The 15531-nt window shown below is 54.5% G+C and overlaps 1 protein-coding gene across 5 annotated transcripts in view; it reads left to right on the top strand.

The window, feature by feature from the left end:
• Positions 1 to 15531, top strand: part of TSPAN18 (tetraspanin 18) — a 187779-nt gene that overhangs the window by 165585 nt on the left and 6663 nt on the right. For all 5 annotated transcript variants that reach the window (XM_082628838.1, XM_082628839.1, XM_082628836.1 and 2 more), the window contains 4 exons: positions 1358 to 1552; positions 7522 to 7596; positions 8573 to 8671; positions 9212 to 9394. In XM_082628838.1, coding sequence (XP_082484964.1) covers positions 1358 to 1552; positions 7522 to 7596; positions 8573 to 8671; positions 9212 to 9394 — 552 coding nt within the window. The remainder of the gene's footprint in view (positions 1 to 1357; positions 1553 to 7521; positions 7597 to 8572; positions 8672 to 9211; positions 9395 to 15531) is intronic.

The following is a 15531-nucleotide window of genomic DNA, read 5'->3' as shown; positions in this document are numbered from 1 at the left end:
AGACCCACCTTCCAAGCTGGGTGGCCCTGGGCAGCCCCAGTGTCCCTAGGTGAAATGGGGCTGAGTCATCCTGGGCCGCCCAGTTCATGCCCGAGCCCCGCCCTTGAAGCAGAACTCAGCACACAATTATTAAACCCCCAAACCTCCAACAGCTATGAGGAGGTTTCCCTGGAGGTTTGTGGGGAGACCAAGGAGAAAGGCGTCGCACAGCAGACGGCGAAAATGTAGATTCTGTCGTTGGCTGTCCCTGGGTCCCTCAGGCCTCTCTGCCTCCCCCCTCCCACCACCGCACCTGAAAATATCGCCTCTTGCCCCAAACCATCCAGCTCTTCCCCCAGCTTACAGACCCCTCAGCCAAGCCAAGGCTCAGCAGTTTTCTGTCATTCCTCAGGTCCTCCCATGACACGGGGATTTCAAACACTTCCCAGCCTTTAAAATCTGATGATGCCAAATGGTTTCTCCTGCAACAGGTCTGTTTCCAATACTGGTCTATGCCCAAGACCAATGGAACAGATGTTTATGGAACCCTGCTAAGCACCTTCACATCCGTTCTGTCTTTTCTTCTTATTTGGGGCCACCTTGGGAGGTGGGAAACAGTATCTTCTTTTAACCATGGGGAAGCCAAGGTTCAGAGAGGTTAAGCCACTTACCCAAGGTCACACAGCTAATAAGTGGCACAGCCCTTTCTCTGGACTAAGCTGCCTCTCTCCAAAGATAAGTAAGGCATGGAGATGAGGGCCATGGAGATGAAGACATAAAAAGAATGTGATGTGAGAGTGGTGACCCCAACCCAACTGAGAGCTCCTGTTGAGGACAAAGAGGATGGCTTTTGTCTGTGTTTTCCCAGCATAGGTGTCAGAGCATGTTCATGGATTTGGTGAGGGTCCTTGGGGCTGGAGTCAGGGAGGACTGGGGTTCAGCCCTGGCTCTGCCGTGAACTTGCTGTGTGACCTTCGGTAAGTTCGTTGGTCCCCTCTGGGGCTCAGTGTGGAATCAGAAGGTTGGACTGAATGACCTCATTACCCAGCAGCTCTAACATTTAAGGAGAATATAAAAGTGGCGGATAAACTCTACAGGACTTGGTTCTCAGCGGCCCGAGGGGGGCGCGTGGGTCAGAGACTGGATCTGGAGGTTGCGTGACACACCGCAGGTCAGGGTAAGTAGGGAAATTCAGAGCAGAGGAAAACACTGCCAGGACATTAACTCGAGCAGCAAATGGAGTTTGTGCCCAGTCCACTGGGCACTCAGCGCCTCCGCCCCAGGGCCTCGCTCAGGGAAATGGCGTGTGTGTGTGGAGTGTCTAACCTCCGTGTCTGCCTGTTTCTTCTCCCCTCTCCTGACCTGCCCCGGGGAGCAGCTGGGGGGGGCCTGCCTGCTGGGCATCGGCATCTGGGTCATGGTAGACCCCACCGGCTTCCGGGAGATCGTGGCCGCCAACCCCCTGCTCATCACGGGTGCCTACATCCTCTTGGCCATGGGGGGCCTGCTTTTTCTGCTCGGCTTCCTGGGCTGCTGCGGGGCTGTCCGGGAGAACAAGTGTCTGCTGCTGTTGGTGAGTACCCCATCCTCCACCCCACCCATGGGTGCCCCGGGCTGGGCGTTGGGGGCCCTGTGTCCACACTATGGGGGACTCACACTGGGGTCTGAGCCAAGTAGGCCGTCCTCCTGGAGCAGGAGGACCACCAGCCCTTCCTACATGCATCTGCACTTGGACCCGTGCCTGCCGTGTGAGTGAGCTGCTCCCAGGTGGACAGTGGCCTTGGCCTCCAGGTCTGAACAGCCAGGCTTCTCCAAGGCAGGGTCAGCTGAGAACGTTGACTCATGATGCTTTCTACTTCCTTGTAAGACCTCGAATATATAACTCTGTGGTAAAAGAGCTAAGATAGGGCTTCCCTGGTGGCGCAGTGGTTGAGAGTCCACCTGCCGATGCAGGGGACACGGGTTCGTGCCCCTGTCTGGGAAGATCCCACGTGCCGCAGAGCGACTGGTCCCGTGAGCCATGGCCGCTGAGCCTGCGCGTCCGGAGCCTGTGCTCCGCAACGGGAGAGGCCACAACAGTGAGAGGCCCGCGTACCGCAAAAAAAAATAAATAAATAAACAAATAAATAAATTTAAAAAAAAGAGCTAAGATAGCTATCAGATAAATCATTCAGCTTTCGCATTTCCACTTCTAGAATAGAAATGATATGCCCTCTGAAGGGCCTTTATTCATTAAATAAACAGTCCTTGACCCGCTATCACAGGCCACCTAGTTCACTAGGTGCTATAGATGCATCAGGGGCCGAGTGGCCGTCGCCTCCCGGTGGACAGGCTGGTGAGAGGCAGGCGAGCCCACGAGGATGAGCTGGGCAGGCCTGGGCTTGTGGGTACGCTCTGCTCTGTCTCGTAACGAATGATGTGACTCCGGTCTAGTTTCTTAACCTCTCTGAGCTTTAGTGTCTTCTCGTTAAGTGAGGGGCGAACCAGCTCAGCTATAGGTTGGTGCCAAACAAGACAAGCGGTGGATGTTCTGTTTCTCTGGTCTTCTGTGTTCTCATGGGCTGTGGCCCTTTGGGCCTCTGCTTACTTCCCTGGCCTTGGTGATGGGGCTTCCTCTCCTACAAGGTCCTGTGCCCCCCGGGGGCTAGGAAAACCGGGTAGAGCACAGTCCTGCTGGAGGGTAGGTTAAAAACGGCCCAGCTTAGAAGTGTGTGCGTGGAAGGACCAGCTTGCAGACGCTCCTCATGGGTGAGCAGCTGCGTGGGTCGGGGGTTAAGTGATAGGGAGACGTGGGCTGGTCAGTGACGTGGGCTTGCAAGGCGTCTGTCCACTCCTGCTGATGAGCCGGCACCAGTGGCTTTGGGAGGCAGAGATCTGGCACAAATGCCTCCTCCCCAGATTAGAACAGACTGTACACTCCCCATTCGTGTCACAGAGAGAAAGTGAAATCAGCTGTGATGTGTGTGACACAGGCGCCCTGGGTCCCTCTGGCCTTGGGCAGCAGGGTAAGCAACGCAAACTTTCCTTCTGGAGAGAAACAAAGAAGCCCGAGGGCGCCCCCTGGTGGAGAGCTCTGTACAGTGTCCGACGGTGCAGGGAAAAGTCCGGGCTTGGGGAGCTGGGGACTTTGAAAGGAGCTGAGTATGGGTCCCAGGACACACCAGAGCTCCCTTCCTACATCCCTCCTCTGCCCACCCTGCATCTCAGCCCCCAGGGCTCATCCAACGTTAATGGGCTCATCCCTGAAGCCAAGACAGGAAGCCGGGCTGGGGCTCTGGGCCAGGAGCAGGCTGCAGGCCTCGCAAGCCCTCTCGAGCTAAGTGGCTCCCTCAGAGCCTGCCAGCTGGACAAGACATCGCTCTCCCCAGTGCTTAGGGGAGAAGGCTGAGACCCCGGGGTAGGAGGAGGTTTGCCCCAAGTCCCCTGAGAGAGAGTTAAGTCCCGGCTGTGGCCTGTGTGCCCACCGAACCTTGAAGTCACCCCTTCCCATCCCCTCTTCTGCCTCCTTCCTCCCTTTTGTCTCTTCAGTCTCATTATGTCTGTTTCTCCCTTTCTTTGCTCGCTCTTTCTCTGCCTCTGTCTTCTTGTCTCTCTATCTCTGCCCTTCTCTTGATCTCTTGGTTTCTGTGCCTGCTGCCTTTCCTTCCCCTTCTCCTGGACCACGCCCCCTCCCCCGCCTGCCTCTGCCCCCCTCCCTGCTTCCCTTTACTTCCCCTGCTTCCTTTCCCCCTTCTCTTCTCCGCCCCTCTCTCCCCTTCCCCTCCCCTCCCCTCTCTCTCTCAGAACCCTAACACACACAACCCTGAGGTCACAGTGCAGGTCAGAGCCAGGGGAGTCTTGGACTCAGGTCTGTTGTCTCTCAGACCAGGGCTGATCCAGAGGCTCCTAACCTGGAATGGACTCAAGTGGTCCAAAACTCACCCCAAATTATGTGCAAAATATGGCAGGGCCTCCATGTGTGTGCCTGTACCTATGTGTTGTATGTGTGTGTGGTACGCATGCTTGGGTGTTTCTAGGGCCACCACAGCTTCTGGAAGGTTTTCGGAAAGATTCGTGAAAAATAGGAAGAACTGCTTTCTCTTCCAACCTGGACTCAGCTGTGTGCTGGTTCCAGCTGAAGAGGGGCCCCAGGTCTCACCCCTCCCGGCTACTGCATCCTTTTAAGAAGCCGCCTCCTTGCCCTTCCGGGAAAGAGGGAAGACTTATCTTGAGAGAAGCCAAGAGAGAGTGACTTTAGTCACCTCTGGAACTGTGGCTTAAAGGCTTGCAGAGAGAGGAGGCCTGGGGATAGGAGTTAGCTGGGCACCCCTCTGCCTCGCTCTGAGGCTAAACCCCAAGGGGTGCCAGTGACCCTTAGCCCTGGGGACAATGAGTCTAATGTCGGCTAACGATCAACTCTTCTAAAAACACATTTTCCAAACACTCCTGTTGATCAATTTTACAGCATTTTCACGTACCATGGAACAATTTCAGCCTATTGGTGAGATTGTGTGGCATCCCCCTTTTCCTAGTTGCTTACCTATAACTAGTTCGAGGAATGTTTTTAACCCATGTTTTGAAAGATTCACATTTTTAAAATATTTTATAACCAAGACCTGCTAAATTGGAAAAGAGAACAGCAAAAAGAGATGAGTGTAATTTAAAAGTGATAAATGAGCTGAATTGTTCATGAAGTATGTAAATTTGGTAAATATTATTAGAAATGAGAACTAAAAGCTGACATGCTGTAGGCAGATGGCTTAGAAAAGTCTGGAAATGCTCACAAGTAGGCAAAGTAGCAGGTTTTACCCCTTGATTAATTTTCTGAGCCTAAGCAAAGTGTGATAAATTTAATGTTCGGAATTACTGGCAAATGTGTCCTTAGGCAAATGGGATGAGGTCAGATTAACTCAAGGCAAACAAACCCTGGGAAAGGCCCTGGTTAGGGGAAGCGCCAGGAAGCATCAGCCCTGTGGCCAGGTCCAGGAGACACCCCTCAAAATAACCAGTAGTAACCCTGTCAAGCAGGAGGAAATTATTTCATGCAGGAGAAGTTAGCAGAAGTGACATTGTTACCAATGTTGGCCCCAAAGCCCCTCACTTTCCTTCAGGTGACTTAAACTCACACACTCATGTCACCCCTCAGTCCCCATGCTTGGGGAGACCTGCTCCAGGCAGGAGCAATGGCCAGGAGATCTGCAGACCCCCTTCCTCTGGGGAGGCCCGCTTTCCCCATCCATTAGTTACCAGGTTCATTCTTTAATTTCATCTCATGAATCTTATGTTTTTCATCTCATGAATTTCGTTTCCTGAATCATGAACCTTGGCTCAACGGAAACTCCATGAGGATGGGGACCACATCTGCCTTATGTGTATTTGTTTAACAGTACCTAGCACAGTACCTGGCACAGCGTAAGTGCTCAATAAACAGCCCTAGAATGAAGGAACAGAGAGGAGGTGGTCTCAGAGGTGTGGGTAAGAACATGGGCTTTGGAGTCAGAAAAACCTTGTTCTAATCCCTGCTCTGCCACTTCCTGGCTGTGTGACCTGGGGTCAGTTACTTAACTTCTCTGAACTTCAGGTTCCTCATATATAAAAGGAAGATAATAATACCTCCTTCCCAGCCATAGTGTTGTGATCAGGGTTCAGTAAGAAAATATGCATCTTGCTTAACTCTGTTCCTGGCACATATAAGCATTTGATAAATGTGAAAGCAAAAGGATTGGTGTCGATCCACAAGAGACCCTGCAGGCCATCTGAAAGTCTTAAGACTTGGAGGCTCTTCTGGGTTCCAGGATAACATGGTGTTAGGAGGCTGTGTTCTGGAATCAGAGTTCCTGTGTTTATCCCATCTGGGCCAGCTTGGTCAAGTTCTACCCTCTCAGGGTTCCAGTTTCCCCATCAGTAAAACAGAGGTGTTGTTGATAACAGCAGCTACTACTCCAGGCTGCCCAGAGGGTTCAATGAAATCACCCATGTAAGGGTCACAGTGCTTAGGTGTTAAGCACCCCATAGATTGTAGCTATTGTTATTTTCCCAGAGATCGCCCACGCCAGCCCTTGTCTTTAGGAAGGCCATGCTTCCTCTTGGTTCTGAGCCACCATCTGAGCCGTGCTTACATCGTGCCAGCCTCGTGCACAGCGCTTCACCTGCATCATCTCACTGACACGGTGCCAAGTCCCCTGGAAAGCGCACGCAGGCTCCCAGAGTGATGAGCACGCGGAGTTCACGAGTTCTGTCTCATCCACAGTTTATAACTGTGTAAGCCGATGTTGATAGGCAGAGACAGCTCCGTCACGTCGCTGGGGTGGAAACCATTTCTGAGGCCGCTCTTTGCCAGCCTGGGGACTGCCAGCAACTCCACTGAGAGGGCAGAGGGCGGGGCGGGGCTCTGTGGAGGCCACGTGAAAGAGAACCGGATGACCGTCTGTCACCAGCCAAATGGAGATGCCAGGAGCCCTGCCAGGGCCCTCCATCACTGTCACAGGGATGAGAGGCTGCAGAGGTGGGGAACATACCTCTCAGCCCAAGGACGAGCTCGTGGACGTGGAGGGGGATGGGATGGGCATCGTGGCCAGGGGCAGCCTGCCCGGGATACAGGGGTCCCTCTCCTTTCTGGTTAGGGAACTCTGCCTCCCAACCTCGGTCCAAGGTCACCCCACACAGCTGACTACAGCAAGGCTGCCCCTGACCTGCTGGAACCAGAGCCCCAGGGTTCAGAAGAGCCACTGCCAGGCCAGCCCTGAACTGTGCTCTTCAGCAGAGAGAGAGAAGGGCTAGCGTGGTGCTCTGAAAGGAGCTGGATTAAGAGGACAGGATTTGGTCTCAAAGTTTTGAGCTGCACACCTTTGGAAAGGAAAGTTACTCTCCTTCTCTGGCTTGTTTCCTCCCCTGTGGAAATGGGGGCTAAACAGAAAAGAGACCGTGGGACAGGTGTCAGGTTCTGATGCCAAGCAAGCCTCTATGAGACCAGAGACCATGGGCTTGAACCTGGCGAGACCTCCCCCCAAGCCCCGGCCCCTGTGGCTAAGGAGTGAACAATGCACGCCTTGTACTGGCTGATCTGTTTAAGCCAGGGGCTCTCCTTGGGTTTGGACATTGAAAAAAACAAAACAAAGCCTTGGGCAGGTCTAGGAGATGTTTCATGTCTGCATCCTGGACGGATCATCCCACTCTCCCTCCTAAGCTCTCCCCGAAAGCAGTCCTCAGACCAAGGAGTTTGGAGAAACCTCGGGACCTCCATGGGGCAGCTGCTGTTAGCGCTGAAAAGTCAGGGAGGGTATATGACCTGGGGTCTTCCTGGGATGAGGATAAAGTGACAGAAACCTTCTGACTGGAAGAGACAGGATCCAGGAGAGAGACAACCCTGTTGGCTCCAAAGATGGATTGTTGGTGTGTTTATTATGAAAAAAGTCTGGCTTACAGCAGTTAAGTTCCTCAGTCTTTCAGAATCAGTACGTTGTGTCAATTGTGTGACAGATGGAAGGGTGCCTCAGCAAGCAGTCACCTGTCCCCTTCCCACCCACCCTCGGGGCTCACGAGCCTGCCCCCTTCTCTCTGCAGTTCTTCCTGTTCATCCTGATCATCTTCTTGGCGGAGCTCTCGGCGGCCATCTTGGCCTTCATCTTCAGGGAAAACGTACGTACTGGGCCCCGGGTGCTCCGGCCCCATTCATGGCCAGCCCCTCCCTCCCCAGAGGGTCTCACAGAGTCAGTGCCCTCTCATCCAGTAGTTCCAGCCCAAATCACAACCCACCGGCCCAGCAAGGCCCCACAGCCCAAAGAGAGACCCCAGTGAGCCTCTCCCTGCAAAGGCTTTTCCAGAAGGTCAGAGTCGGAGGGCCCTTAAGGGTCTCTGCTCTTCCCAAGCATCTGGTGCAACCCCACACCTGGTTCTAGAATCTTCCATTCCACACCTTGCCCAGCTGTGGCCCAGCAGTAGTTATCTGACAGTCTGAGGATAGTCAAAGAGGCTGTCCCTTGGGGCTTCCCTGGTGGCGCAGTGGTTGAGAGTCCGCCTGCCAATGCAGGGGACACGGGTTCGTGCCCCGGTCCGGGAAGATCCCACATACCGCGGAAAGGCTGGGCCCGTGAGCCATGGCCGCTGAGCCTGCGCGTCCGGAGCCTGTGCTCTGAAACGGTAGAGTCCACAACAGTGAGAGGCCCGCCTACCGCAGAAAAAAAAAAGAAAAGAGGCTGTCCCCCCAGCACAGAAAGTGTGCCATGCAGGAGAACAGGACAGAGCCCTCTTGGATGAGGCCCTGGCAAGTGGCGGTGGCATGAGGGGCGAGCGCCCCACTGTGGACCAGCCCTCCCTCTGGGAGGAGCTGCAGGGACGGCGGAGTTTCCCAGGTGGCCCTGGCCTCAGGCTTGCCGAGGCCCGTGTGGGTAGACTGCGTTTTCATGTTGGGGATCTGACGATGCAGGGAGGCCACAGGTCCTGGGGTTGGAGGTGAGGGCCTGCCCCAAGTTAGCTGCTTGGGAGGAGGTTCACTGGCACCCGGACCCTGAGGCCTTCCTCCTCCCTCCCCCGGAGCAGATCGGTGGAGAGGCCGGGGAGGGGAGCTGTATCAAGCTGCTGTAGGTCTCAGCCTGCCCCCTCCCTTTGCCTGCAGCTCACCCGCGAATTCTTCACCAAGGAGCTCACCAAGCGCTACCAGGGCAACAACGACACAGACGTCTTCTCTGCCACCTGGAACTCTGTCATGATCACAGTGAGTGGCCCCAGGGACGCTGTGAGCATTCAGAGCCCTGATGCCCGGTGCAGCCAGTGTCTGGCCTCCAGAGCCCGCCTTGTTCATGTGTCTGCAGAGACATCAGTAATCAATCAGGCACTGATCCACCCAGTCCAGCCTGGGCCTCAGAGCCTTCATTCGCACAGCATGCTGGCAGCCATTGCCCATGCATCACAGTCCAGACTCAGGAGGAAACCCGTTTGCCCTCCCTGTCTTGAGTCCTCAAGCAATTGTAACGGTCATCGATGATGGTAATCATAGCAACTGTTTATTCAGTGCTAAGTGCCGGTGAGGTAGGAATGGTTACCACCACCCTCAGTTTACAGATGAGGACGCTGGAGACTCAGAGAAGCTGAGTGACTTTCCCACGTTTGCCCAGGAGGAGCAGCCAACCCACACCTGGGTCTTGACTCCGCTCCAGCCCGCTGCTTCACAGTGGCCTTTGAAGTGGATGTGTGTCTCTGCACCCTCATACCTGGGTCCAGCTCCCATCCCCCCTTCTCTTTGCTCTGCTCCTAGTTTGGTTGCTGCGGGGTCAACGGGCCTGAAGACTTTAAGTTTGCATCAGTTTTCCGACTCCTGACTTTGGACAGTGACGAGGTGCCGGAGGCCTGCTGCCGGAGAGAACCCCAGAGTCGGGATGGGGTCCTGCTGAACAGGGAGGAATGCCTCCTGGGAAGGGACCTGTTCCTGAACAAGCAGGTACCAGGCCCTGCTACCCCCAGGCAGGGGAAGCCTGTCCATCGGGGCTTGGGTGGCCAGAGCTGGGTGGGTGACAGGGTGGGCCCTGAAGGTCTGAAGGCACTCAGGGGATCCCATGGGAATGTTGGCTGTGATATGGGACTCCTGAACGGGGGCTGAGGAAGGCTCCATGCATGCTCCTGAAATCCAACCAAAAGGGGGAAAGGATGAGAATGTCAGACAGTCCATCAATGGCTGTGAGCATTCAGAGCCCTGATGCCCGGTGCAGCCACTGTCTGACCTCCAGAGCCCTCCTTGTTCACATGCCTGCACAGACATCAATAATCAATAATCAATCAGGCACTGATTGAGGAGTGGGCCTTTTGGCTGGGGTTCAAGGGTGACTAGGAGTTTTCCAGTGTTCCAGAACTCCCTGAGCTTCTGGTAATTCAGGTGTCAGCAGCCAGAAACAGAATTACACAGTGGGGGACCCTCCTCAGCTGTGCATTTTATTTGGAGGGAAGCTCACCTTTGCTATGTGGGAGCACCTCCAGATCCCACGGGAGCAAGGTTTCCCTGACCTTAGTCTCCAGAGTCTGGGAAGCTCCTAGACTTCTTGGCTTCTTTTACAACCCAAGGACTTCATCTCAGTCTCAGAAGAAGCCCTTTCCCTTCCTGTGTGTGCCACCTCCGGGGGCTGCAAGGGCCCCTGCTATGCCCCCTCTGTGAGGCAGACAGTGCCCTTGACCTTGATCCCCCTTCCCACTGACCAGTCCCCATACACCTCAGGGATGTGTGTGAGACCAGGCTAGGCAGAGCAGTCGGGGGAGAAAGAGGGTGACCTGAGCCCCACACCCCTCGCTTGATTTGGCCTTTGATGAGGCTCTCATGGCAGAATGCCAGGTACAGGGGACACAGCAGGGGACACAGCAGGGGACAGCAGACAAGACCCCTGCTCCTGCGGGGCTTACAGTCTGGTTAGAGGGAGCAGACGATAAGCAAGCAGCCAACACATAGCAAGTCATAATTTCACAGGAAATAATAATTTTACTCTAAAGAAAATAAAACTAGATGATGGGCTAGAAGGGACTGGTGTGGGATGGGGGCGAGGCTCAAGTCAGACCTCTTAGAGTCCCGGGGGGTGGGTGGGGGTGGGAGTTGGGCTGCGGCCTGACCCTGACTGTCTGATGAGACTCTTTCCAGCCTCAGCTTTGCCTCATGAACTCAGCACCCTCATCCCCTGCACCTGCTCATGTCATGTCCAAGGACTCATCAGGCCCCAAAGCCACATTCCTCCACCCCTTATGGTCCGGCCTCCCTGCACTGGGGGAAAGAGACCTAAATAAAGACACAAAGGTCCTGGAATCAGGCTGCTATGAGCTGGGGGCAGGGGCAGCGCCCCAGGAGTTAGGTCTCAGCCGTGAGGAGAGGCTGCAGGGTGTGGGGGGATGTTTCAGGCTGTGATGTCAGGCAGACCTGGGCTGTTGGCAGCTGTGTCACCTTGGCCAAGACACACGCTCCGGACCTCAGATTCCCGACACAGTGGCAGAGACTGCTGGCTGCCCCCATGCTCGGTTCCTGCTTCCTCCTTGGAAAGGGGAGGTTTAGAGACCCCATGACCACCAGGTAAAGCCCCCCTTTCCAGCCTCCCTTGCAGCTAAGCCATATGACCCACTTCTAGCTGAAGGGAGGTGAGCAGAGGCGATTTGTGCAATGGAGTCATGTCCTTAAGAGGAAGCACTGTGCCTGCCCCTCCTTCTCCCCCACCAACCCTTGGCTGGTGGCGACAGCCATCTTGGTGACAGCCATGGTGACAGCCATCTCAAACCTTGCAGAGGAGGGTGGCCCCCTAGAATGTCAGAGCATCCAGGTGCCTGGGACCCTGACAACTCCATGAAACAGAGCAGAGTTTGTCTTTATCAAAGACAAACAAACTTCTACCATTAGGACTGCCTGCTGCCCACAGCCAAGCTTCTATCCTAAGGCCACTTGTGAATTGTTCAGGGAGGCTTCCCATGGGCCCTGTTCTTTTAGGGCTTCATCCTGACATGCTTCCCATTTCTGGATTCATCCGCCATTATGATGCCTCCTTCCATCTCCTGGGTGTGGCTTTGAAATCGAAGTTCATCAGAGAGGTCCCTGTGCGGCTACATTAGTTCTTTACCATGACTCTTCCCCTGTTGCGCATGAGGATTCCCAGAGATTGACTTCTGGGATTCCTTTTCTGAGACACTAACGTCCCTCCTGAGCATTCTTCCCTTTTAAAAGCCTCTGCTGAGGGACTATTTCTATTTGACTTTTCTCCAAAGCCCACTTCCCTGAAGCCCAGGATGCATTTCTGAATTTGCCTCACATCCTCATCACAGTTTTGAGTCAGTGAACAACATGTTTGATTCTGAGGAACTGAAAATCTAAACTAAAAGGGTTGAAGCAAATGGCAAGAATTCTGGACGACAGTGGCTTCTCATATTTATCAGTGGCTCCATCATGTCAATCAAGGCCTAGTCTCTGTGATCCTTGTGGCCGTTCTTTGTGCTTAGTACTTCATGGTGGCAAAATGGCTGCCATGGCTCCAGACATCCCACCCACGTTGAAGACAGGAAGAAGGTGGCACCAGCTTCTTTCCCAGAAGCCCCCATCAGACTTCTGCTTTGGTCTCACTGGCCAGGACTCAGTCATATGGCTGTCAGGAGCTAAGGCAGAGGGCACTCATCTATGGGTGTTGAGTTAGTCCACCAGCCCTGTTTATCACTGAGTGCCAATGAAGAGAAATAAGGAAATCCCCAAAGGTGATCCATGATGAATAACCTGGCTCCTCCATTGGTATGAGTTGAATCCACCATGGCAGCTTCTCCCGCTCATTCCTCAGCCTTCCCTGGGTCAAAATAGTCACCCAGGCAAGTCAAGAATGTATTCCCCTACTGGAAAAAAAATATCAGGGAGTGTACCAGGAGATGGTGATCTTGTTAGACCTTGACTCCAGGCCAGTATGGTGACCACCAAGAGGAAAGCATCCATTTTTCCCACTTGTCAGGGTGGTCTTAAGTGTTCTCTCCCCACAGCATCGCTGTTTCTCTGCTTTATCCTCAGGGCTCCCCACCTGCTTCCTGGTGGGTTGTGACTATGGGTGCTGCTGTGTCTCCTCTAGACATAAAGTACTACACTCTCATCCTCCTGACGAGGGAAAAGCACTCCAGCCAGAGAGTGAGAGCAACCTGTTCAAAGGCCCTGGGGTAGGAGAGAGCATGGTGTGTTCCAGGGACCAAGAGAAGGCCAGTATGGCTGGAGCACAGTGAATAAGGCAAGACTAGCTCAAAGCGAGGGTATCAGCAGGGCCAGACCATGCAGTGCTGACGGGCCCATGGCAAAGATGCCAGAAAAGCAAAGAAGCCCATGTCGAGTTCTACGTGGGGTTGTGGCCATGTTGGCACTCTGGCTGCTCAGTGGCCAGGGGTTAGAGATGGACCTGAGTGAACAGAATGGATTTTTACACTGGTCCCAGTGAGAAACAATGATGGGTTAGACCAGGATGGTGGCAGTGGAGATGCAGAGAGGTGTATGGATCTGAGAAATGAATCAAGAGGTAAAATGGTGGTAGGCCGACTTTGGGGAAGGCAGGATGAAGCAGTGATGAGGGTGACTCCATAGGTCCTGGTTTGGGGGAAGATCTCAGATCTGGTCTGAGGCAAGCTGAGTGTGAGGTGCCTTTGGGACCTCCAAACAGTGGTAGCCAGTGGACAGTTGGACTTAGAGGGCTCGGGGGAAGGTCCATGCTGGACGTATAAATGTGGGTGGCCTTTGTGCTGGCACCTCTGGCCTAGCTGCCCTCTTGTCGGATTAGGTTGGCGAGGGGCGACTGGTCGGGAGCCAAGGGTGGGGGGATGTTCTCTCTCTGCAGAGATGGAGGATGGGTGCTGGCGACAGCGGCACAGCTAGGGGACTCGCAGTCTGTGGGGCAGCCTGGGGAGAGATGGTCCCCTGCAGCGTCTTGCTGGGCAGGGTCAGGATAAGGGGTGGGCATCCATCCTGAGGGTGAGGAAGAGGTGATACCCAGGGCTGTAGGCAGCTCCGGGCTCTGAGCCAGGGACCCCGCCTGGGTGAGCGAGAACCGAGGCTTCCTGATGCAGCTCCTGGGAGCTTGGACTTCCCTCAGTGTAAATACGCTTCCCTGCCTCCTTGGGTGTGACCCTGAGCAAGTAGCCAGCTGCTCCCTCCCTTCTTTCCTCTTCCCCGAGGGGCTGGAATGGGGACTAAGTCCTAACAAGCACATGAGGGCACAGCAGAGTTCTGGCCAGAGCAGACACTCGCTAAGTGTTGGCGGCATCTTCCGTTCACCCCCTGCCCTCACTGCTCCCTCCGAGGGCGTCTCAGTACCAGGGCCTCCATCAGCCAACTGGTCTGCTCGATTCAGCCCAGGGACCCAAAGGGTCTTTGGTGCCACAGCCCAATAGAGGGCAGATGAGCAGTTAAGGCCCCAGGTACCTCATCCACAGCAGATGAGGGGTGCAGGGACATCTTCCCTCTGGGGACATCTCCCACCCACCAGCCCGGGTGAGGCACATAAAATCAACTTCAAGTTCAGGAAGGGATTTACTGCTCCTCCTGTCCCCTTGTAGTATAGGGGTGTGTGTGTGTGTGTGGTGCATGGATCCCCAGGGCATCTGTGTGTGTGTGTATGTGTGTGTCTCATGCATGGATCCCCAGGGCGTGTGTGTGTGTGTGTGTGTGTGTGTGTCTCGTGCATGGATCCCCAGGGAGTGTGTGTGTGTGTGTGTGTGTGTGTGTGTGTGTCTCGTGCACGGATCCCCAGGGCCATAGAGGGTAAACCCACACACCCAACTCTGCACTCAGACATTTCCCACCACCCAGGGGCACAGAGAGAGGAAGCATGGTCCTAACGGGACCGAGGGCTGGCTCCCTGCCAACCCTGTTCAACGTGCTTTGTCTGGAGCATCTCATTTTATCCTCACACAATCCTATGAAGTGGTTAGCCTACATAGCCCCAGTTTCTGGATGGGGCAAGTGAGGCCTAGAAAAAGTAAGTACAGGCCCACCTCAGAGATACTGCGGGTTCCATTCCAGACCACCGTGATGAAGAGAGGGACACGAATTTTTTGGTTTCCCAGGGCCTATAAAAGTTATGTTTACACTACACTTTATTAAGTGTGCAATAGCCTTATGTCTAAAAAGACAGTGTGCATACCGTAATTTTAAAATGCTTTATTGCTAAAAAACACATGCTAACCATCATCTGAGCCATCAGCGAGAGGTAGTAGTGACGTCAAAGGTCACCGATCACAGATCCGGTACCACATCTAGTAAGAATGAAACAGTTTGAAGTACTGCGAGAATTACCAAGATGTGACACAGAGACGCGAAGTGAGCAACTGCTGTTGGAAAAATGGCAGCAACAGACGTGCTTAACGCAGGGCTGCCACAAGCCTTCAATTTCCAAAAAGACACGATATCCACGAAATGCAGTAAAACGAGCTATGCCTATCAGTCCGCCCAGTGAGCAAGTGGCTGGTGTAACCCCCACTTCTCCCCGGGTCATTGGTGCTGCTTGTCTGGAAGGCCCCCAAACCGCACGACAAAGCCAGTGTCGGGGTAGAGGGGTGGTGTGCAGCAGTGGGTGCCGTGGTCGGGCCCGGGAGGCAGGTGGCAGCCAGAGGGGATGACGGGAGGCCAGAAGCCTCCTTCCCGGGCTCCTCCCTGTCTCCCTTCCCTTCCCTCCAGAGCAGGCCAGCTTTCTGCTGCCATTGCTCTACGTGTTGGGGTTCCGATGCTTTAAAAAGAGTTAAACAGACCAAGGGGGTTGGCAGTTTGAGTTCTGCCCTGACACGGGTCTGCAGGCAGATCCAGGATGGCCCTGGCCTGGCCAGGCGGATGGGGCTTCCCTGCCAGCTCTGAAGTTGCCTCCAGCCACTCTGGGTTCCTGACCAGCTGGCCTGTGGGAGGGCACCCTTAGGGCTCCGATCACACAGCCCTTAGCTGGGCTCCCAGTGGTACTGCTGAGACAAGGCCCGAGTTCAGCTAAGACCTCTTTCCTTGTTGTCCTTGCCGGGACTGTGGTGTCTCAAAGCCCGGCCGTGGCAAAGGCATTAGAAATCACCTGGGGCGTCTGCTCACGACATAGGTTCCTGGGCTCCACACCAGAC

The sequence above is a fragment of the Mesoplodon mirus genome (assembly GCF_964341445.2).
Source record: "Mesoplodon mirus genome assembly, chromosome: 7".
Taxonomy (NCBI): domain Eukaryota; kingdom Metazoa; phylum Chordata; class Mammalia; order Artiodactyla; family Ziphiidae; genus Mesoplodon; species Mesoplodon mirus.
The sequence above is the reverse complement of the archived record's forward strand: the minus strand, read 5'-3'. Positions and strand labels throughout refer to the sequence as shown.